Below are 22559 nucleotides of genomic sequence, written 5' to 3'. Positions count from 1 at the left end.
AGGAAGGCCTGCCCTGTGGACACTGGCCTTGCAGTGCCTGGGTCCACAGGCTCAGGTTATAGGCAAACACTAAGGGTCAGTGGTGTTAGTCCTGGGTTAAGGCAGAATTATGAGCTAGGCCCACTTGGTGGTTGCAGATTTCTTTTCATTGAGATTTTCTGGAAACTCCTCAATGTTCTTGCAAGCAGAAGTGCTTGCTCATTTGCCTCTGTCCCATTTCTGATAACCCTCATATTTTTCCTGGATAAACCCTCTCAACTCACATAAAAGGCCTTTTAGTTTCTGTTGGAGTCTCATCTCATATTGGGATGCATTTTTGTACTGGCTGGAGCACTTGCTAACAAGAGTTTCTCAAAACTGTTTTGTTGTATTTTCATGTAGACCACAGGATGAGGTCTTTCATGGAGTGGCCCTGAGGTGCCTCTGAATTCTTAAAGTGTCCAATATGTCAGAGCTGTTGCTTTATTAGTCTTCGTCATCCTTTCACACCCTTCAAAACACTTGTGGTTGTTTTTATCTGCAGGGTCAGTTTTCATAAAGCAAATTGTGTTCTGTTGCAGTTTTATTTATTTGTTTGCTTTAAGCACTTAAGAAAAGCTGCCAATGTCAAATGTTGGCTAGGATATAAAGAACTGGTGTATTTCAAAGATTCTAGGTGAAAATGGAAATTTTCTCACCCCTTGGGAGGTTAATTAATATATTTTTAGAGAAAAAAGTGTAAATATCACAAGTCTTCAGAACAAGGAATTTTCATAAACCAAACACCTATGTAGTGATCACCAGAGCCTCCTTCATACTTCCTCTTGGTCACTTCTCCCAAGGGTACAACTTTTTTTTTTTTGAGATGGAATCTCACTCTGTCGTCCAGGCTGGAGTTGCAATAGCACAATCTCAGCTCACTGGAACCTCCGCCTCCCCAGTTTAAGCAATTCTCCTGCGTGAGCCTCCTGAGTAGCTGAGATTACTGGTGGTGCGTGGTGTGCTCCATCACGCCTGGCTAATTTTTGTACTTTTAGTAGAGGTGGGATTTTACCATGTTGGCCAGGCTGGACTTGAACTCCTGACTTCAAGTGATTTGCCCACCTCGGCCTACCAAAGTGGTGGGATTACAGGCGTGAACCACTGTGCCCAGCCTGCCTTTTTCATTTCTACCACCATAGATGAGTTTTGCCTGTCTTTCAACTTCTCTCTAATGGAATTGTACAGGATGTTTTCCTTTGTGTCTGGTTTATTTTTATTTTTATTTTTTTACTGTGATTAAAATATAATATGGAATACACCATTTCAACCATCTTAAGTTTATAATTCAGTGGCATTAAGTACTTTCACATCGTTGCACAACCATCACCACCCTCCATCTCTAGAACTTTTTCATCATCCTAAACAGAAGCTCTGTGTACATTGAATAGTAACTTCCAATTCCCACCCTGCAGACTCTGGTCACCTCTCTTCTGCTTTCTGTCTCTATGAACTTGCTGTTTTTAGGTACCTTATATAAGTGGAGTCACATAGGCTGGGCACAGTGGCTCAAGCCTGTAATCCCAGCACATTCGGAGGCCGAGGCGGGCGGATCACCTGAGGTCTGGAGTTCGAGACCAGCCTGACCAACATGGAGAAACCCTGTCTCTACTAAATATACAAAATTAGCCAGGCGTGGTAGTGCATGCCTGTAATCCCAGCTACTCAGGAGGCTGAGGCAGGAGAATGGCTTGAATCCGGGAGGTGGAGGTTGCTGTGAGCCGAGATCGCGCCATTGCACTTCAGCCCGGGCAACAAGAGCGAAACTCCGTCTCAAAAAAAATAAATAAATAAAAATAAGTGGCGTCACATAATATGTGACCTTTTGTGTCTGGCTTCTTTCACTTAACATTTTCAAGTTTCCTCTCTATTGTAGGATGTAGCAGAACTTCGTCCTTTAAAAAATTATTTTTTATTTATTTTAAAAAATGGAGATGGTGTTCCACCATGTTAGCCAGGCTGGTCTCAAAGTCCTGACCTCAAGTGATCCGCCTGCCTTGCCCTCCCAAAGTGCTGGGATTACAGGTGTGAGCCACCGTGCCCGGCCATAATCTATCAAAATTTTTTTTGTTTTTTTTTTTTTGGAGTGCAGTGGCGTGATTTTGGCTCACTGCACCCACCACCTCCCCAGCTCAAGTGATTCTCCTGCCTTGGCCTCCTGAGTTGTTGGGATTACAGGTGCCCGCCACCACACCCAGCTAATTTTTGTATTTTTAGTAGAGATGGCATTTCGCCATGTTGGCCAGTCTGGTCTCAAACTCCTGACCCCAAGTGATCCACCTGCCTCAGCCTCCCGAAGTGCTGGGATTACAGGTGTGAGCCACCGTGACTGGCTCTATTAAATTTAAACAGTGAAATCAGTTATTTTAGGGAGGATATTTTCCATTTTTAGAAAGTCCGCCTTCTTTTGCAACCCCCGCCGCCCCCCCCCACCCTCCACTCACCCTGCCACACACACCCCATGGTGACACTGGGATATCCCAAGTCTTCATCATGGGCAAAGCCTTTGTCTGCTCTACGATGTAGCGTATTCCTGTTGGTACTGCATAGTCCTATGAATCCCTCAACCAAACTTCCAGTGTCTTTTTGGGCAAAATGAGAACTTTCCAGACATTTAGCAGGGAGCTGTAGGTACTTGACTATTTCAGTGAGACATTCAGCCTTCACCACCCAGGCTTTGTACCTGGTCAAGGGAGGGGTCTCTCTGCCTTGCCCCCAACATGGATTCATGTATCCTGCTGGGCCCTAGAACTGCTTTGTGGGTGGGATGCTGGCGAGGTCCTGGGGTATCCCAGGAGAGGTCACCAACTCACGGTGCTTTGTGCTTCAGCTGCAAGACTTCCAGGTGACATCCATCCTGGGGGCCAAGGTGGAGCTTCTGAAGGAGTCGGAGAGCCTGAGGTAAGACACTTGGCCATGGGGCTGGGACCTGCTCACGATGGGGCTGGAGGTGTGAGTCCTCTGCTGTCTTTCAAGAGCTGTCGGGCTCTGGGTGCACTGAATTAGATTAGGACAATTGGTTAGGGTGACCTCTCTGTAGCAAAGAGATGCCATCTTGGACTGAAGTTCAAAGAAGTTTCTATATTTGTTTTGACCTCGTCTAGCACCGATGAAGACCGCTGGGGGGCTGCCTTCATGTAGAAGCCTTGGGTGACTCCAGATAGCCGCAGGTGCTCTTCTCTTACCTGGTGGGAGGAACTCATCCCGTAGTTCTGCCTGTCACCCCCAGCATGTCCAGATTTCACATCTGCCGATCACCCCCTGGGCATCGTTGTTGAGTGTGTTCTGGAAGACTCCAGCTAATGGGACTGTCGGGGCCATGGAGGTCTGCCTTTTCCCCTCCCCCACTCTGCCGAGACCCCATCCTCTCCCACCCCAAGCTAAGACCCTCTTTTGTGACCCAGCCAAGCCTGGGATTCTCCCTGTGGCTTGTTTCCCAGGCCTCCCTGACAGCGGCCTCGGTGGCCTCAAAGCTCAGAGCGACCGCCAGCCTGAAGACAACCCCTTCTCTGCAGATTCCTCTTCCATTTTTATTGCAAATTCATTTGTTAAGAAATAAAGCCTTTGTCTAGGGATACCAGGATGGGGGATGCTGCTGAGAGACAGACAGATCCTCACTGAAAGGCAAGGGGAGGGTCTCCTCCAAGGGGACTATTGTCCCCCAGCTCCTCATCAGAAATGCTAAGTCGGTGGGGCCAGGGGTTGTCACTTCCTGGAGGCCAGACTGACAGTTGCTATTCTGGGAGTGGTGGGCACCATTAGCATTACTCTCCATCAAGGTCTGAGACCCAAGGGACTGCCTTAGGAAGACCCCCAGGCTTTAGTTGGAGCTGGAGAGTGACTGCTGCCCCCCTGGAAGGTAGAAGTGGTGACATATCTGTTCCCCAGGGTTTTGTCTTGCTAGCCTGTAGGGTCTGGGGACTTGGCAGTTTCCCCTTCGTCTTGAAGGATCTCTGCCTTCCAACTCCACGCAGGGAAGGAGGACTTCATCACCTCTCACTTCCTACCTTCCCCATCCCTTCACTCTGCAGATACCAGACCCAGGCACCTTTCTGCCAGGGGAAGGGCAGGCGGGAGGAGCACTGGGCTGAATTCTGGTGCCAGCTCCTTCCCTGACTTGCTGTGTAATATCCCCCAAGAAGGCCCCCGTCTCGGGACTTCATTTCCTTGTCTCAACAATAACAGTCTCAAGTCACTCCCAGTTCAGGGTTTCTGCAGCCTGTGACTCCAGAGCCAGCCTGCTTGGGTTCAAATCCCAGCTGGAGCCCCGAGCAAGACGCTGCATTGCTCTGAGCCTGTTTCCTCATCTGGAATGTGGGTGGAGGGATGATAATTACCTCCCTGGTGAGATCTGTAGGGAGGGAAAGACTCCCTCTACCTTCCTGGGTTCAATAGCTGTGTCTAGAAATAAACTGACATTAGGAGAAGAGGTAGATAGATTTTTTTATACACACAGGGGCATCGTGGAATGAAAGAGTGAAGGCTCCCCAGAGTGGTGAGACTTGGGAGCTTATACACCATTTTCATGGGGAAAGGGGAGGAGGGAGGGAGGCAAGTTAGAGGGGAGTAGATGGTTTCTAGGAAAGAGGAAGGGACCCTTGGAAGAAGAGATAGGAGATGTGCTAGTGTGGGATAAAGTTTGTCTGGGTGTGGTGTCGACTTGCACCATCCTCTCTTAGGATGAGAGCTGCTCTCCCCAGGTGGATGAAACTCCCTGGAGGGCATTGATGACAATTACGTTCCTTTTGGAGGATCTGTCTTTAGGCAGAAGAGGGGAGTTCAGAGAAAGCCTCTCCCCATATTTGCTGTTTCTCAACAAATAACAGTCTGGTTCAAAATAGACAAGAGGCTGGGGTGTGGTGGCTTACGCCTGTAATCCCAGTGCTTTGGAGGCTGAGGCTGGAGGATTGCTTGAGCCCAGGAGTTTGAGATCAGCCTGGGCAACGTAGCAGGAATCTATCTCTACAAAAAGTTTAAAAATTAGCTGGGCATGGTGGCCGCATGTCTGTGGTCCCAGCCACTCAGGAGGCTGAGGCAGAAGGATCATTTCAGCCTACAGGGTTGAGGCTGCAGTGAGCTATGATCGCACCACCGTACTCCAGCCTGGGCAACAGAGTGAGACTGGTCCACAAAAAAGCCAATATTCCCAAGTGGCATATTTTGGGGTGGCACATCCAGAACGCCTTCAGCTCCTTGGGATTAAGTGAGGCGTTTTGGAATGCAGGCAGCTCTTGTCATCCTTTTATTCTTTGACACTTGTCTCACACACCTGTCCATTTGTCCCAGGAGTGAAAAGGCTGGGGTGGCTCAGAGCAGAGTTGGCTGCCCCATAGCCCAGCTGCAGAGGGAAGAAAGGCTATCTTGTGGGGGGATGTGGGGTTCCCTGGGAGCTTCCCATGGGGGCTGGCCTGCAAGAAGGCAGGGATGCTGTGGCCTCTGGCAGTCTGCAAGTGGCCTGGGGCACTGGAGGGTCCCGCTTGACCCCTGTCCACCCTCCTGCAGTGCCGTCCTGGGCCGTAACCCACTCCGCTTCATCCTGCACTCTGGGCGTGTGGCCCACCTGTGTCCCCATCCCACTGAGCCACGCTGGGTGCTGAACGTGAAGCGTGCTGTGCTGAGCCTCCTGCAGGGCCACCCAGGGGCCCACAGCCCCAAGACCCTTGATGAGGTGAGGCCAGGAGACGGGAGGGGGGTGGGGGGTAGAGGTGGCCAGAAGGCTGACCTGTCCCCCACCCTGTCTGCCCAGGTGGACATCCTGGGCCGATGTCCCACCACATACCAGCGCCATGGGGACTGGCTACACAAGACAAAGGACCTGGCACGGTGCTCCCTGCGCAGGGGACGCTCATCGCTGCATTCTCAGGCTCTGCCTGGAGTGGCTGTAAGTGCTGGACTGGGCTGGGCTGGGCCTAGCCCCTGACTGCTATTCTCCCAGACCCTCCTCCTCTTCTTCCTCTTCCTCCTCCTCCTCCCTTTTCCTCCTCCCTCCTCCTCCCTTTTCCTCCTCCCTCCTCCTCTTTTTCCTCCTCCCTCCTCCCTTTTCCTCTTCCTCCCTCCTCCCTCCTCAGCTCTTCCTTTCCTCTCCTCCAATTCCTTCTCTTCTTGGTCCTTCTTCCTTTACCTCCTCTCCTCCCTTCCCCTTCCCCTTCCCCTCCCTTCTCCTCTGTCCTTCAAGAAATTTTATTTTCTGTATGTATGTATGTATGTATGTATCTGTTTCCTTAGAGACAGAGTCCCACTCTGTCACCCAGGCTGGAGTGCAGTGGTGTGATCAGGGCTCAGTGCAGCCTTCAACTCCTGGCCTCAAGCAATCCTCCCGTCTCAGCCTCTTGAGAGTAGCTGGGACTACAGGCACAAGGCACCATTCCTGGTTAATTATTTTTTTTCTGGATTTTTAGTAGAGATGGTGTCTTGCTATGGTGTCCAGGCTGATCTTGAACTCCTGAGCTCAAGTGATCCTCCTGCCTCAGCCTCCCAAGTAGCTGGGACTACAGGCACACGCCACTATGCCTGGTTAATTTTTTAAAAAATTTTTAGTAGAGATGATGTCTTGCTATGTTGCCCAGGCTGATCTTGAACTTCTGAGCTCAAGCGTTCCTGCCACCTTGGCTTCCCCAAGTGCTGGAACTGCGGGAGTGAGCCACCACGCCCGCCCCTCTGTCCTTTTCCCCAAGCCCTCCTCCCCACCTCTGTCTCCAGCTCCCTGAAGAGGCAAGTGCTTTGTAAATACCAAACATCTGCAGGAGGATGAGAAGTGATCATTGTTCGTGTTGGCTTATTATCAAAAGTCTCAGCATCTGAGAGGTGGAGGTGGGCCTCTGCTGATTCGAATGTTTTCATACTGAGGCTTTATCATTCCTCTCCTGGGGGTCTCTCTCTGCTAGACTTTCTTGTTTCCCCTCGTCCTTGTGATCTCTGGTATGCCTTTGCCTGGGCTGATGTTGCCACAATCCAGGCGAGCCAGGGGTGGGTGACGCTGGGATGCACCCCTCAGGGTCTCCTCCCCAGACTTGCTGAGTGAGGGGTGGGGGTCTACAGCTCTGATGTGTCCCTCGTCCCTCCTCCCCTTGGTCCCAGCTGGGTCCTGTGGATGGCTAGATCCTGGCCTGAGCTGTCTTTTCCCCTCTTGGTCCACAGCCCAGCCTGGCCTCCCGCCTGACCTGCATCCAGAGCTTCCGGGCCGGAGTGCTGAGGGAGGCCTCCTGCACAGAGCTGGACACCGCAGGGCCACTGTCTGCAAAGGCAAGCGCTGTGCAGATGCGGACCCTCTCCTCACTCAGCCTGCTGCATGAGGTGCCCCAAGATCCAGCGGGCACAGGTGACCTCAGCCTTCCCTGGTGGCCGCCCCCTGGCCGTGGTGTGAGGGGGTCTGGCCAGAGGGGCCCAAGCAGGCCCAGGCTCCATTCCTCTGTCCCGGCCTGGACACCTCTGACCTATTTCTGAAAATGGTCATCATCAGGAGAGTTAGCCACTTCTAGAAGGTTCTCCAGGCTCTTTCTGCAGGCTCAGATCAGAAGGCCCTGGCTTGGTTGAGTCCCTTTTCCCTGGGATGTCCTTGGTGAAGATGGAATCTTCTGTTTCTCAATCTTAAATTCAGTGACCCCTCAGTCTGCCCATTTTAGGGGCAAACTGACTCAGGTTTCCTGATTTTCCAGAAAGTTCCTGCTAACACATAGCATTGCCTGGGACTTGGTGCCGTCCTACAATTTTGCACAGAAAGAAACAAGCGAGGCCTGTATCTGGGGGGAGGATTGCTTTTCCATGTTTGGAAACCAGTTGTCTTCCTGAATAATGAAATAAGAATGGTTATTCTTACTGCTGGGACTTTGGAAGGATTTACTGTGGGCCAGTTGCTGTGCTGAGCACTTTATGTGTATTTAATTTAATTTAATTCTCATCAAAACCCCATTAGGAAGGTAGTGTTATTAGTTAAATTTAAATAAAAATTTTGGCCGGATGTAGTGGCTCACGCCTATAATCCCAGCGGTTTGGGAGGCCGAGGTGGGTGGATAACTTGAGGTCAGGAGTTCGAGACCGGCCTGGCCAACATGGAGAAACCCCGTCTCTACTAAAAATGCAAAAAATAGCTGGAAATAGTGGTGGGCACCTGTGATGCCAGCTGCTCGGGAGGCTGAGGCCAGAGAATCATTTGAACCCGAGAGGGGAAGGTTGCAGTGAGCCAAGATCACGCCACTGCCCTTCAGCCGGGGCGACAGAGTAAGACTCCATCTCAATAAATAAATAAATAAATATTTATTTATTTTTTATTTTTTATTTTTTTGGAGACACAGTCTCGTTCTGTTGCCCAGGCTGGAGAGCAGTGGTCTGATCATGGCTCACTGTAGTCTCAACCTCCCCAGGCACACACAGGTGATCCTCCCACCTCAGCCTACCAGATAACTGGGGCTACAGGCGCACAGCACCATGCCTGGCTAATTTATTTTTATTTTTATTTTTTATTTTTTGTAGAGACGGGGTTTCACTACGTTGCCCAGGCTGGTCTCGAACTCCTGGGCTCAAATGATCCTTCCACCTCAGCCTCCCAAAGTGCTGGGATTACAGGTGTGAACTGTTGTGTCCCGCCAATTAAATTTTTCGGATAAGTGACCTGTGGCTCAAAGAGGTCAAATGACTTGTCCAAGGTCACACAGTGAGTGAGAGGCAGGGCTGGGACCTGAACCCCTGCCGTGTGTTCTGCAGCTCTGGCTGGTAATAGTGTTTGCCTTGGAGGGCAGGCTCCCAGCACCCCCTGGGGGAGAACCCACTAGATGGGACCTTGGGATTTCTCCTACTTCGCTCTGTACCATGGGATGCCTTCTAGGATCCCAGCTTGGTCTGCCCTCCCCTCAGCTACAGAAACTAGCTGTGCCTGGGGGCATCCAGGCTTGCCAGGACCCAGTGGTGTCTCACTGAGTTGGGTATTTCATTTTTCTTCCTCCTTTTTAACAGCTTTATTAAGAGAGAATTCACATACTATACAATTCACCATTTAAAGTGTACAGTTCAATGGTTTTTAGTATATTTAGAGTTGCACATCCATCATCACCACAATCAACTTTATTATTATTTTATTTTATATTTTGAGATGGAGGCTTGCTTTGTCGCCCAGGCTGGAGTGCAGTGGTATGATCTTGGCTCACTGCAACCTCCTCTCCCAGGTTCACGCAGTGCTCCTGCCTCAGCCTCCAAGTAGCTGGGATTATAGGTGCGCACCACCATGCCTGGCTAATTTTTGTATTTTTAGTAGAGACGGGGTTTCCCCATGTCGGCCAGGCTGGTCTCAAACTCCTGACCTCAGGTGTCCGATCTGCCTGCCTTGGCCTCCCAAAGTGCTGGGATTACAGGCGTGAGCCACCATGCCAGGCCCTTTTATTATTATTATTTTATTTATTATTTTTTGAGATGGAGTCTGGCTCTGTCGCCCAGGCTGGAGTGCGGTAGCATGATCTCAGCTCACTGCAACCTCCTCCTTCCGGGCTCAAGCAATTCTCCTGCCTCAGCCTCCTGAGTAGCTGGGATTACAGGCATGTGCCACCATGCACAGCTAATTTTGTGTTTTTAGTAGTGATGGGGTTTTACAACCAGAGTGGTCTCGAACTCCTGACTTCACGTGATCCGCCCACCTCGGCCTCCCAAAGTGCTGGGATTACAAACATGAGCCACCGTGCCCAGCCTTCAACTTAATTTAAGAGACAGTCTTGCTCTATCACCCAGGCTGGAATGTAATGGTGCCTTGACCTCCTGGGATCAAGGGATTCCCCCGACGTTAGCCTCCCCAGTACAGCTGTGCGCCACCATGTCTGGCTGTTTTTAAAAATTTTTTTGTAGGAACAGGGTCTTGCTATGTTGCCCAGGCTGGTCTCAAACTCCTGGTTTCAAGTGATCCTCCTGCTGCAGCCTCCCAAAGTGCCGGGATTACAGGTGTGAACCACTGTGCTCCACTTTAATCAACTTTAGAACATTGTCATCACCCTAAAAAGAAACCTTGTGCTCATTAGCCATCATCTTCCCAGACCCTGACAGCCACTCAACTACTTTCTGCCTCTAATTTTCCTGTTCTGGAATTTCATATAAATGGGGTCATAAAGTGTGCCCTTTTGTGTCTAGCTTCTTCACTCAGCACAGTGTTTAAGGTTCATCCATGTTGTGGCATGAATTGGAATTTTTTCTTTTTCATTGCTGAATAATATTCCATTGTACAGAGGAGTTTTTTCATATTTTCACTGTCATTCCCAGGAGGCTTTTGGAGTCGGAACTGGATTCAAGTTCTGACTCTATGTTGTATGACTTGGGCCAATAGCCTCTCTCTGTGCCTCAGTTTTCTTAGCTGTAAATATATGGGTAGGTCACCCCTTACCCCATAGGTTATGGCGAAAGTTACAGAAAATGGTCAGCTGGGCACGGTGGCTCAAACCTCTAATCCCAGCACCTTGGGAGGCCAAAGTGAGCAGATTGCTTGAGCCCAGGAGTTTGAGACCAGTCTGGCAACAAGATGAAACCCCGTCACTGTGAAAAATACAAAAAATTAGCCAGGCATGGTGGTGTGTGTCTGTAATTCCAGCTGCTTGAGAGTCTGAAGTGGGATGATCACCTGAGCCCAGAAGGTCGAGGCTGCAGTGAGCTGTGATCACGTCACTGCACTCCAGCCTGGGCGACAGAGTGAGACCCCTTCTGAAAAAAAAAAAAAAGAAAGAAAGAAAATCGTCATTGCCTTTAGCTAAGCACCTGGCACGTGGCCTCTGTGAGCAGTGGTTCACATCATCCTGACCCCGTTCTTTAGGGCCTGATCCCAAAGGCATACTCAGAAATGAGCCTTTATCCCTCCTTGCAATTCCGCGCTGGGCTCAGATGGCCCTGGCTTGGCCATGTCCTCCTCCCTGGGTTGGAGTCATCTGGTTCCCAACTGTCGTGGGAGAATTCTCCTTAGGTTTGCAGATTCTTGGCAGGTCATCAGGAGTGTGTTTTCATTCATGCTTACCCGAAATGCTTGTCTGAGCACCTATTGTGTGCTAAGCACTGCCAGGGCTCTGGGGACAGGCCTGTGATCATGGTCAACTCCATTCCTGTCACCCTGAGGCTGACACCCTCCTGGGAGGGGGAAACCATTGATGGGGAAAAAACCTAGTCAAGGTGGCTTGAGACTGTGATCCATGTCAGGAAAGAAATTAAACAGCTGCATGACAGCCAGTGACTTAGACAGGAGCGACAAAAGGGCCTCCCTGAGAAAGTAATGAAGGATAAGACAAGGTCAGCTTTGGGAAGATGCAGAAAAGAGCATTCAGGGAGGAAACAGGAAGTGCAAAGGCCCTGGGGCAGGCACGACCTCTGTGTGTCCCAGGCACCTGGGGGGCTAAGGAGAGGTCTGAGGATTCGATGGATGAATGTGTGCACCTGTGTGGAGCCAGACACACTGTGAGGGCGGGTGCCCAGGCCTGCAGGCAGCCAGATAGTGTTGGACAGCATCTAGAAGGCAAATGCCTTTGCTAAGCAGCGTTGAAGCTGAGGGAGGTGTGGACTGTGGATTCGAGGGTAGGTCTTTGGCTGAGGTTTGGGGGTCCGAGTGGGGCTCAGGAAAGGTTAACACCATGGCTGTGTGCAGAACAGAGGGCAGTTTCTGCCATCACCCATCTTTATTAGGAAGCAGTCACAGGACCGAATGCATGAGAGAGATTAATATTTATTGTTTTGACAAGGTGATGTGTGACATGGTACAAAAGGACACGGTTAAAATGAGTCCCCCCTCTCCAGAGACTGACTCCATTCCTGGCTTCCAGTATACTTTTCCAGACAAATTCTGTGTACCTACAGATACATAGGCAACTATGTCTGTTTGGGTGGTCTGGTTGTTTTGTTGTGTTTTGTTTTGTTGTGTTTTGTTTTTTTGAGACAGAGTCTCACTCTTGTCACCCAGGCTGGAGTGCAGTGGAGCGATCTCAGCTCACTGCAACCTTATAGCCTCCCAGGTTCAAGCAATTCTCCTGCCTTGGCCTCCCGTGTAGCTGGGATTACAGGTGCCTGCCACCACGCCCAGCTAAGTTGTGGTATTTTTAATAGAGACAGATTTCACCATGCTGGCCAGGCTGGTCTTGAACTCCTGACCTTGGCCTCCCAAAGTGCTGGGATTACAGCCTCTGTGCCAGGCACAGAGTGGTCTATTTTTATTTTTGCACCATACATTGTTCTGCATCTTGCCTTGGTCACTCGATGGCTTGGAGATCTTTACAAGGTAGGGCGTGTCCTGCTGACTTGTTTCTGTTAAAAGATACACAGGGTTGGCCCGGCGTGGTGGCTCACGCCTGTAATCCCACCACTTTGGGAGGCCGAGGTGGGTGGATCACAAGGTCAGGAGATTGAGACCATTCTGGCTAACATGGTGAAACCCCGTCTCTACTAAAAATACAAAAAAATTAGCCGGGCGTGGTGGCAGGTGCCTGTAGTCCCAGCTACTCGTGAACCCGGGAGGCGGAGCTTGCAGTGAGCCGAGATCGTGCCACTGCACTGCAGCCTGGGCACAGAGTGAGACTCCATTTCAAAAAAAAAAAAGGATACTCAGTGTTCCCTGGTGTGAGTGGGCCACAGTTTGTTTGCCCAGCCCCCGCTGGTGGGTACATAGGTGCTTCCCATCTTAGGCTGTTTGCAATGATGCTGCCATGATTTCCCTTGTAGACACCCCTCTTAACCTGTTGCCTGAAACATGCTGAAGGAAGCACTGGCAGGGGTGGGGGCGACTCCCAGAGGGCTTTCTAGCTCACTCTGGCCTTTCCCCATATGGTCATCCCATCCACCTCTTACCATCTCAGATCCAGATGATAGAGACGATGAAGACATGACCCCAAGCAGCCTGCTGTATGAGTGGGAGGAGCTACCATCCCAGGCCATGGTGGCCACTGCGGCCACATTAGTAAGGAGGCTGTGCCTGGCTCAGACCACTAGCTTGGAGGTAAGTGGCTTCTCCAGCCCCAGGCCAGAGACTTTCTTGGCCCTGAGTCTCTAGGACACCTTCCTCTTCCTGCCCATATCCTGGCCCATCCTCTCAGATATTTAATATCAGGGTTGTCAAGTATGGGTGGGTAGGTTGTGCACTGCACAACTGTGCCTGATTGCAGAAGAAAGGAAATCTAGATGGTGTATGCCAAGCCAGTGCCCCAGTCCAGGTTGGATGTGAGCACAGGGGAAGCCTTTTCTCTTCTGTCTGTCTAGGAGCACACAACAGTCCTGTTGACTCATAGTCTAACCTCCCAGGCCTAGCCACATCTGAGCCTCAGCATTGAGGACTTCCCACAACAAAGTTAGAGACACATGGCCAAGGCCTCCTCTGAAACTCCTGGCTGTTTCAAGTCAAGAGGTGGATGTGGCTTTGAGACTTATGGCCAGTTCGTTCCTTGGTGATCCTCAAGTATCTGAGGCCCTGAGGCTGCGCTGTGATGACGAGATTCTCCTCGCCACTTGTCTTGTTCTGAGAGAGGGCCCTGAACCCACATGTAAGATGGAAAGCACGAGAGAGATGGTTTAGCGTGGCATAGTCCCTGGGGAAGGAAAATGATGTGTCATTGGATTGAAGACTCGTCCAGATAATCTAGAATGATCATATCTCAAGATCCTTAACTTAATTACATCTGCAAAGACCCTTTTTCCAAATAAGGGAAATTTACAAGTCCTAGGGCTTAGGACATGGACATATCTTTTTGGGGGCCTCCATTCAATGCTCTACAATTTTTTTTTTTTTAGACAGGGTCTCATTCTGTTGCCCAGGCTGGAGTATAGTGGTGAAATCATGGCTCACTGAAGCCTTGACCTCCCCAGCTCAAGTGATCCTCCCACCTCTGCCTCCAGAGTACCTAGGACTGCAGGTGCATGCCACCACACCTAATTCTTGTGTTTTTTGTAGAGACGGGGTTTCGCAACGTTGCCCAGGCTGGTCTTGAACTTCTGGACACAAACAATCCTCCCACCTCAGCTTGCTAAGGTGTTGGGATTACAGGAGTGAGCCACTGCGCCCTGCCAAGGCTTTACAGTTTAATTGAGCACTTAGTGTACGCTCATACAATAAGCTCCAGGGCCTCACTTGCGTTATCTAATTTAATCATCTCAGTGAAATTCATATCATTGTGCCCATTTTACACATGAGGAAACTGAAGCTTGAAGAGTTTAGGAAATGTTCTTAAAGCCACACTGCTAGTAAGTGATAGAGCTGGGCTGTTAACCCAGGCAGCCTGGCCCAAAGCCGGGTAACTTCCTTTTCAATGCTGTAAGTAATTTTCAGTGCTGTTAAGTTTCTCACCCTGGGTGCTGTGGACACTAAGGGCTGGGTCATTCTTTGTGGAATGTGTGGGGGAGGCTGTCACGTGCAATGTGGGATGTTTAGCAGCATCTCTGGCCTCTCCTCACTAGATACCACCATCATCCCCACCTGCAGTCCGTGGCAACCAGATGGCCCTGGGGAGCACAGTTGTCACCAGTAGGGGACCGCTGCTCTGTGGCCTGTGCTCTAACCGTTGCACTGCTGAACCTCAGGGCTTGATGGGAAGACAGGACTGCATTCTTTGTCTGGCCCTAAGAGCACCCCTGACCACCTAACTGGACATTTCCCCTGGCAGGGGTGGCTCAGGGCAAGGGCTGCGGGCCTGGGTCTCCACTTGTGGATGCTGGCGGTGCTAGCCCCAGAGGGCACTGTGCGGCTGTCTTTTACTTACAGCATTGAAAAGGAAGTTACTGCCACCATGGAGGTCCCCTGGGCTGAGGGGTGAAATGCTGAGGACCCTGTTGCTAGGAATGGCTTTGCAGGGACACATCAGTGCACACCAAGCAGCTCCTGGGCCCCCGGGAGGGCTGAGGGCCTGCCTGGGTTGCCAGGGGGATAGACCTCATGAGCTTCGGCTTGAAATGCCTCTGCCCCTCCCCATTGATGGTGGGCAGGTGACAAGGTTTGTTTTTCAGTCTGGAAACAAAACCAGGACTCAGCACTCAATAGAAAGTAAACCCCCGAGTCGGGCCCTCCATAGAGAGGCCCCGGAGTTTCGATGTGGGGGGCAGAGAGTGGGATGGCCAAGGGCGTCCCTAAGGAACAAAGGAGGAGGAAGCAAGGGTGCACTGGGGATGGGAGGGGACAGACAGAGGGAGCCAGCAAGGCCAACTTCTCCAGGCTGCCAGGAAGGATGCCTGGGAGAAGGCATGGCTCATCACCAATCTTGGGTGTTCTGAGAACAAGGAGCTCGAGTTACAGGTGTTCATTAAGGGCTGACTGTGTACACTCACGAAATGGCATAGACAGTGGCAGAACAGGACTGGCTCATACTGGCTCAGAAGAGTAGGTGAGTAGATTTCCAGGTGTCCCGTAGGCTGCTTGTTAAACACTGCTGTTTTAAACATTAAGTTGTGGCCAGGCACAGTGGCTCATGCCTGTAATCCCAGCACTTTGGGAGGCTGAGGTGGGCAGATCACTTGAGGTCAGGAGTTCGAGACCAGCCTGGCCAACATGGTGAAACCCCGTCTCCACTAAAAATACAAAAATTAGCCAGGAGCCTGTAATCCCAGCTACTTCGGAGGCTGAGACAGAAGAATCGCTTGAACCTGGGAGGCGGAGGTTGCAGTGAGCCGAGATCGCTCCACTGCACTCCAGCCTGGGCAACAAGAGTGAGACTCCATCTCAAGATAAATAAATAAAATAAAATAAAATAAAGTTGTGTTAACATAGCTGACTAATGGGTACAAATACACTTCAGTAGAAGAAATCAGACTCTAATCCTCAACAGATTCCTATGATGGCTATAATTAACATTAATCCTACATTTAAAAATAGCTGGAAGAGAATAATTTGAACGTTTCTAACATAAAAAAAAGATAGTTAAGGTGATGGATATCGTAATATCCTGATTTGATTAGATGAATGTATCAAATTATTCCACGGGTACCCTGAAAATATGTGCATCTAATGTGTATCAACAAGTAAATAGGCAGGGCGTGGTGGCTCACGCCTGTCATCCCAGCACTTTGGGAGGCTGAGGTGGGTGGATCACTTAAGCCCAGGGGTTTGAGAGCAGCCTGGGCAACACAGGGAGAGAGTCCATCTCTACAAAAAATAAGCCAAGCATGGGGGTACATGCCTGTGGTTCTGGCTACTTGGGAAGCTGAGGCAGGAGGTTGGCTTGAGCCTGGGAGGTTAAGGCTACAGGGAGCTGTGATCAAACCACTGCACTCCAGCCTAGGTGACAGAGTGAGACTGTTCTCCAAAAAAAAAGAAAAATTAAAAAATCAAATAAAATGAATTATATTAGAAACAAAGGTATTAAGTACTCCCAACCATGACTACCTGGTTATTTTACTACATTTTACTATTGTCTTTCCATTAGAGGTTAGTCATGTTTCTTGTAACCGTATGGTGGAAATATGACATGATGTGCTAAGGTGCATTTCTTCCCAGGTCTGTCCTTAGCAATTGCATGTTGGTAGCTTGAAATCGACCATGGTGGATGTATTTACACCATGGGAATCGGCAAATGCTACAAATCAAGACTTTTTTTTTTTTTTTTTAAGCCATTGCATATAGGATGCTGGTTAAGAGTGGGGGTTTAGGAACTGGTGCCCTGGGTTCAAGTCTCTGCTCTGCTACTGAGTAGCATGCAGCCACCGGAACCTGACTCAAACACTTTGAGTGTCAATTTCCTTCTCTGTCAGCTTAGACCAGTGCCTGGTACATAGTAAAGGCTCCTTACTAAGTAACTAGTGGTGTAGTTATTACTACTTTTTTTTTTTCCTTTTTTTTCTTCGAGACAGAGTCTTGCTCTGTTGCCCAGGCTGGAGTGCAGTGGTGCGATCCTGGCTCACTGTAACCTCTGCCTCCCAAGTTAAAGTGATTCTCCTGTCTCAGCCTCTTGAATACCTGGAATTACAGGCTCACACCACCATACCCAGCTAAGTTTTGTATTTTTGGCAGAGATGAGGTTTCACCATGTTGGCCAGGCTGGTCTCGAACTCCTGACCGCAAGTGATCCACCTGCCTCGACCTCCCAAAGTGCTGGGATTACAGGTGTGAGCCACTGCACCCAGCCTTATCACTATTATCATGTGTTATTGGTGGTGATGGGGGTGGCAGATTTCTTATCGACCTACATATCTGTCTTTTTTTTTTTTTTTTTCTCTTGAGACGGAATCTCGCTCTGTTTGCTCAGGCTGGAGAGTGCAGTGGTGTGATCTCGGCTCACTGCAAACTCCACCTCCTGGTTCAAGTGATCTCTTGCCTCAGCCTCCTGAATAGCTGGGATTACAGGCATGCAACACCACGCCTGGCTAATTTTTGTATTTTTAGTAGAGACAGAGTTTCACCATATTGGCCATGCTGGCCTCAAACTCCTGACTTCCAGTGAGCCACCCGGCTTGGCCTCCCGAAGTGCTGGGATTATAAGCGTGAACTACTGCGCCAGGCCCCGGACTTGATTTCTAGGCAGGAGACTTGGACCCTTTGCCTCCATCCGTAGCCTGCCTAGATCTGGCCTCTTTTCTCCTTTTGAATTTCTTTTTCCTCCAGTGGAGGAAAACCAGGATGAGCCACTGATGATCCCTCCTTTCGTGCCTGGATCTGAAAGGCCTATTCTCAGGGTAACACTTGTGGTCAGAGGCTTACCCAGAGCAGGAGGAGTGGTCCTGGGCAGGCACCATCCCCAGGTGCCCGTCTGCACACGTGTTCTGAACCCAGGGTGCCAAGGGCAGTCGGGGAAACACAGCCACCAGCCAGAGGGAAATGTGGCCGAGCCCATTAGGAAGGAAGGAAGCAGGCCTGGAACTGAAATTTTTTGGATAGCCACCCCAAACTGGGCAATAGAGTCTTTTAGGCTACCAGTGGTCAGGGCCAGCTGCGATGGTGGCAGTTAGCCTGCAGCAGGGGGCTGGCTCGTGGGTCCTGCCGGAGGAAGAAAAGATAGAGCTGAGCGTTGCCACTGGCTCTGCCCACAGAAGGCACATTCTGGGAAGGCTGCCGGGACTCTGGTGGGCAGACACGTTGGCAGGTGGGCCGAGTGACCAGTGAGGGCCTGTTTTGCAGGCTGCGTCTTGCTGAGATCGAGCTGCGTGTGCAGGGATTCTGTCACAGCCACACACGGCAGGGAGGCCCAGGGTCAGGGAAGCAGGTCCCAGCCTCGGAGGACCCCTGGGTGGGTGGGGGATTCAGGCCTGGCCCTGGCCAAGCCTGGGGGAAGTATGGGGGCTTCTCTGCAGGAAGCTGGGACCTGGCTTGGCTTGGCTCCTACTTTTTGCTCTTTCTGTGGTGTTGGGTTCAGGCCAATGCAGGGAGCCTGAGACGACATGGGTACCAGGACGGAAGGTTTTCCAAACTAAACATCTCCTAAGCACAGGGGCTGTTCTCTGAGTAGAGTCCTTTATTTCTTGTGAGTTCTGGGCCCTCTGCATCCCCTATAATGCCCTTTATTAGCCATCACTGTGAATAATTGTATAAAACAATTTTTTTATTAGAAATATTGGAAAAGAGTGGGTACGATGGCTCACACCTGTAATCCCAGCACTTGGGGAGGCCGAGGTGGGAGGATCACTTGAGCCCAGAAGTTTGAGACCAGCCTGGGCAACATGGTGAGACCTCATCTCTATGAAAAATACAAAAAAATTAGCCGAGCGTGGTGATGCACACCAGTGTTCCCAGCTACACGGGAGGCTGAGGTAGGAGGATCGCTTGAGCCCAGGAGGTTGAGGCTGCAGTGAGAAGTGACTGTGCTGCAGCACTCCATCCCGGCAGACAGAGGGAGACCCTGTCTCTTTAAAAAAAAAAAAAAAAAAAAAAAAAAGTCCAGGTGTGGTGGCTCATGCCTGTAATCCCAGCACTTTAGGAGGCCGAGGCGGGCAGATCACAAGGTCAGGAGATTGAGACCATCCTGGCTAACACGGTGAAACCTCGTCTCTAATAAAAATACAAAAAATAAGCCAGACGTGGTCACAGGTGCCTGTAATCCCAGCTACTCAGGAGGCTGAGGCAGGAGAATCGCTTGAACCCAGGAGGTGGAGGTTGCAGTGAGCTGAGATTGCACCACTGTACTCTAGCCTGGGCAACAGAGTGAGACTCTGTATCAAAAAAAAAAAAAAAAAAAAAAAGAGTATATATATTATATAGGAAAAGATTGCCACCTCACTAAATATTTGAAATATGCTAAGACTCATTAGAATGATTATATTACAATCATAGTGAACATTTATTGGGCTTTTATTAGATGCCACAGATTCAGACACTATGCCTGTTCTTTCACTGCCATATCCTGAATGCAATGCAAGGCACATAGTAGGTGCTCAATAAATACCTGCTAAATTAGAGAAAAATGAGCCAGCCTGTGTGCTTGTAGGGGCTGGGGGTGCAGGGAGGGAGAAGCCAGACCTGGAGCTTCATCTCACTGGGTCTCAGGACACCTTGGGAGAAGGTGGCAGGTCCTTCCCACTTTCCCCACGGTTGTGCTTGCAGGCAGGAGACGGGTGAGGTGACCTTCAGGGATCCCCCGCACTTCTGGGTGTCTCATGCTGCCCCCTCTGAATCCCAGGCCATGGACTTGTTCCTGACACTGGTGTCCCAGCTCCAGGGCCTTTCTGGGGGTGAGCTGATGGAACTGTGGCGACATTCTTCCTTCAAATGCCGAGACAATGGGTAAGGTCCCTCTCCGGGTGGGGGATGGACTAGGAGCTGGCTAGGGGCATCCCTGGGTTAAGGGAGTCTTCGTGCTGTCCTGGGTTCCCAGTGAGGGATGGATGCTGATGCCTCATCCCGTCCCCGTGACACTGACTTGTCCTTCAGTCCGAGACTGTGTGCCAAGAAGGAGATTAAGTGGGGAGGCTGGAGGTTCCCACGGGGCCCAAGCTCGATCCCGCCTGAGACCAGAAGCTGAAGGGGCTGGTGAATAAAGACAGCCATTGTTCCCTTCCCCAGACAGGACCCTCTTGCTGGAATTAGCATTCCAATGCACCTAGGGTACCCTCCTGCCGGGGGCGTGGAGAGTCTGGGCTGCGGGGTGCTGGGCAGGGCTGGCACTCCACCACCTAGACCTTGCTGATCTGGGGCTGGTAAGGTGGGTAAAGTGACTCCCAGTCTCAGAGGGGAGTCTCTGAGGCACTAACTCAGTCAGCTTAGGGCTATGCTTAGGAGTTTGAGACCAGCCTGGGCAACATAGCAATGCCCCCATCTCTACAAAAAATTTAAAAGTTAGCTCGACGTGGTAGCGAACACCTGTGGTCCCAGCTACTTGGGAGACTGAGTGGGAGGATCACCTGAGCCCAGGAGGTGGAGGCTACAGTGAGGTGTGATCGCACCACTGCACTGCAGCCTGGGTGACAGAGTGAGACCCTGTCTCACAAAAAAAGAAAAAATAAATGTCCTGATGTTGTGCTGAGTATTCGAGGTTTAAATTAGAGACTGTTTGCTGATTGCTGGTTCCTGTTCCGCTAGGGATTTTTACCCCTACTCGGTGACATTTGCTTGGGTGGGTTTCAGCAGAGCACTGGGTGCGGACTTGTGTGTTCCCAAACCAGTATTTCTTGGGTGGGTAGAGCTGCCAGGGTCTGGGCTGGGTGCTGCTGTGCTAAGAGCACGGGCCTCAGCCAGGCTGTGGGGTCCCAGACCTGGGTCAGCCCCTCCCAAGGTGTGAGGGTGGGCATGTCTGCACCGTACCTCTCTGAGCCTCAGTTTACCCCTGGGTGACTTCGGTGAGATGAGCTTTGCAGGCACTCAGCACGTGTGGATCTCCTTGATGATCTCAGGCAGCCATTGTTGGATGCCCTGCCTTCCTGTGGGACAGAGCACTGTGTGGGCCTCATGAAGGAACTCATCGAATCAGCAGAGGTGGAGGCAGACGAGGTGGAGGCATGGCTCTCATCACTGGCCTTCCTCCCACAGCCCACAGATGCTATGGTCCATATGCTGCTGGTGAGTCCCTGCACCCCACCCGGGGCCCCGGTGTCCTCCCTCCATGGCTTGGCTGCTGGTTAGATGCAGTGGAGGTGATCAGTTCTTTTGTGCCAGCCCTCATAGGATCAGCAGAGGGGGCCAGACCACCCATCCTCCTGGGCTTCTGTGGCAGGTTCAAGGGAACCTTTGGTATCAGAGAATTCCGGGTTCAAGGGTCAGCAATGTGTCTCCCACTTGTGTGATCCCAGGCAAGTGATTTAACCTTCCTGAGCCTCTTTTCTGATTATTATTATTATTATTATTATTATTATTATTATTTGAGACGGAGTCTTGCTCTGTCACCCAAGCTGGAGTGCAGTGGTGCGATCTCAGCTCACTGCAACCTCCACCTCCTGGGTTCAAGCAATTCTTCTGCCTCAGCCTCCCAAGTAGCTGGGACTACAGGAATGCACCACCACACCCGGCTAAGTTTTGTATTTTCTTTTTAGTTGAGATGGGGTTTCGCCATGTTGGCCAGGCTGGTCTCAAACTCCTGACCTCAAGTGATCCAGCTGCCTCAGCCTCCCACAGTGCTGGGATTACAGGTGTGAGCCACCACACCCGACTGTTTTCTGATCTCTAAAAGGAGGATGGAAGTGGTACCTCTATCCTGGGCTTATAGTGAGGAATGAAATGCTGTGTGTGAAGTGGTTCTCCTGGTGTCTGGCACGAAATCTGAGCACTTGAAATCAGAGCTATTATATTTATAAACACACATATTTAATGAGTCTGGAGATTAGGAAATCTGTGTGAGATGAGGTCTATAATTTCTACCAATATGTGGAGGTCTCATTTAACCCTTGAGGTGTCTCTATGAAGTAGGTGCTCTTATCAACCCCATTTTGCAGGTGAGAAAACCGAGGCCCAAAGAGGTAGTGCAGCTTGCCCAAGGGATTGCAGCTGCTCTGCCCTTCACCTCAATTCTGACCTGAGACCTTGGGGTGTGTCCTCACTTTCCTGGGCGGGGGGTGTCACCTGTCACTCCCCATCTTGTCCCGGCTAATAGTGAGTGCCAAGTCAGATGGCATCGGTAGGGAGTGGGAGTGAAGACACAGCTGGTGCCGGGCAGCTGGGGTCCCTGGGGGCATCAGAGACCCCTGCATTGGTTGAATGGACCCTACCAGGATCTGAGAGCCCCTGGAGCTTGTCCAGCCCTGGCTGTCCCTCCAGGTGGAATATAGGGAGCCCTTGCCTTCTGGCCCCTGACCCCAGGGTTTGAGGTGGGGCTGTTCCAGGCAGACTGCATTGTTGGCTCTGCTCAGCAGACAAGAATCAGGCACTGACTCAGAGCCAGGCCCAGATTGGGTCCCAAGAGGCATCACCCACAGTTCACAGCCTAGCAGGTGACACGCTGGCCACCAGGGACGCCAGAACCACCCAAGACCTGCCCTGGGCTTAGCCCATCTCCCTGGAAATGTCTGTCCCCTTCCCCTTCCCCTTCCCCCATTCCCCTCTTCCTCCCTTCCCCCGCTCCCCTCTTCCTCCCTTCCCCCCTCCCCTCTGCCTCCCTTCCCCAACGCCTCCCTTCTGCCCCTCCCCTCTGCCTCCCTTCCCCCGCTCTGCCTCCCTTCCCCCCCACCGCCTCCCTTCCCTTCCCCGCCTCCCTTCCCCC

The 22559-nt window shown here is 51.0% G+C and overlaps 1 protein-coding gene across 1 annotated transcript in view; it reads left to right on the top strand.

Annotated features, from left to right (window-relative positions):
• Positions 1 to 22559, top strand: part of LOC129016364 (uncharacterized) — a 154094-nt gene that overhangs the window by 5668 nt on the left and 125867 nt on the right. The window contains 7 exon segments of the mRNA XM_063654026.1: positions 2849 to 2919; positions 5521 to 5686; positions 5765 to 5899; positions 7156 to 7336; positions 12819 to 12958; positions 19551 to 19654; positions 20761 to 20926. Coding sequence (XP_063510096.1) covers positions 2849 to 2919; positions 5521 to 5686; positions 5765 to 5899; positions 7156 to 7336; positions 12819 to 12958; positions 19551 to 19654; positions 20761 to 20926 — 963 coding nt within the window.

The sequence above is a fragment of the Pongo pygmaeus genome, chromosome 18 (assembly GCF_028885625.2).
Source record: "Pongo pygmaeus isolate AG05252 chromosome 18, NHGRI_mPonPyg2-v2.0_pri, whole genome shotgun sequence".
NCBI classification, from domain to species: Eukaryota; Metazoa; Chordata; class Mammalia; order Primates; family Hominidae; genus Pongo; species Pongo pygmaeus.
Note: the sequence above shows the minus strand (reverse complement) of the source record. Positions and strands in the feature narration are given on the sequence as shown.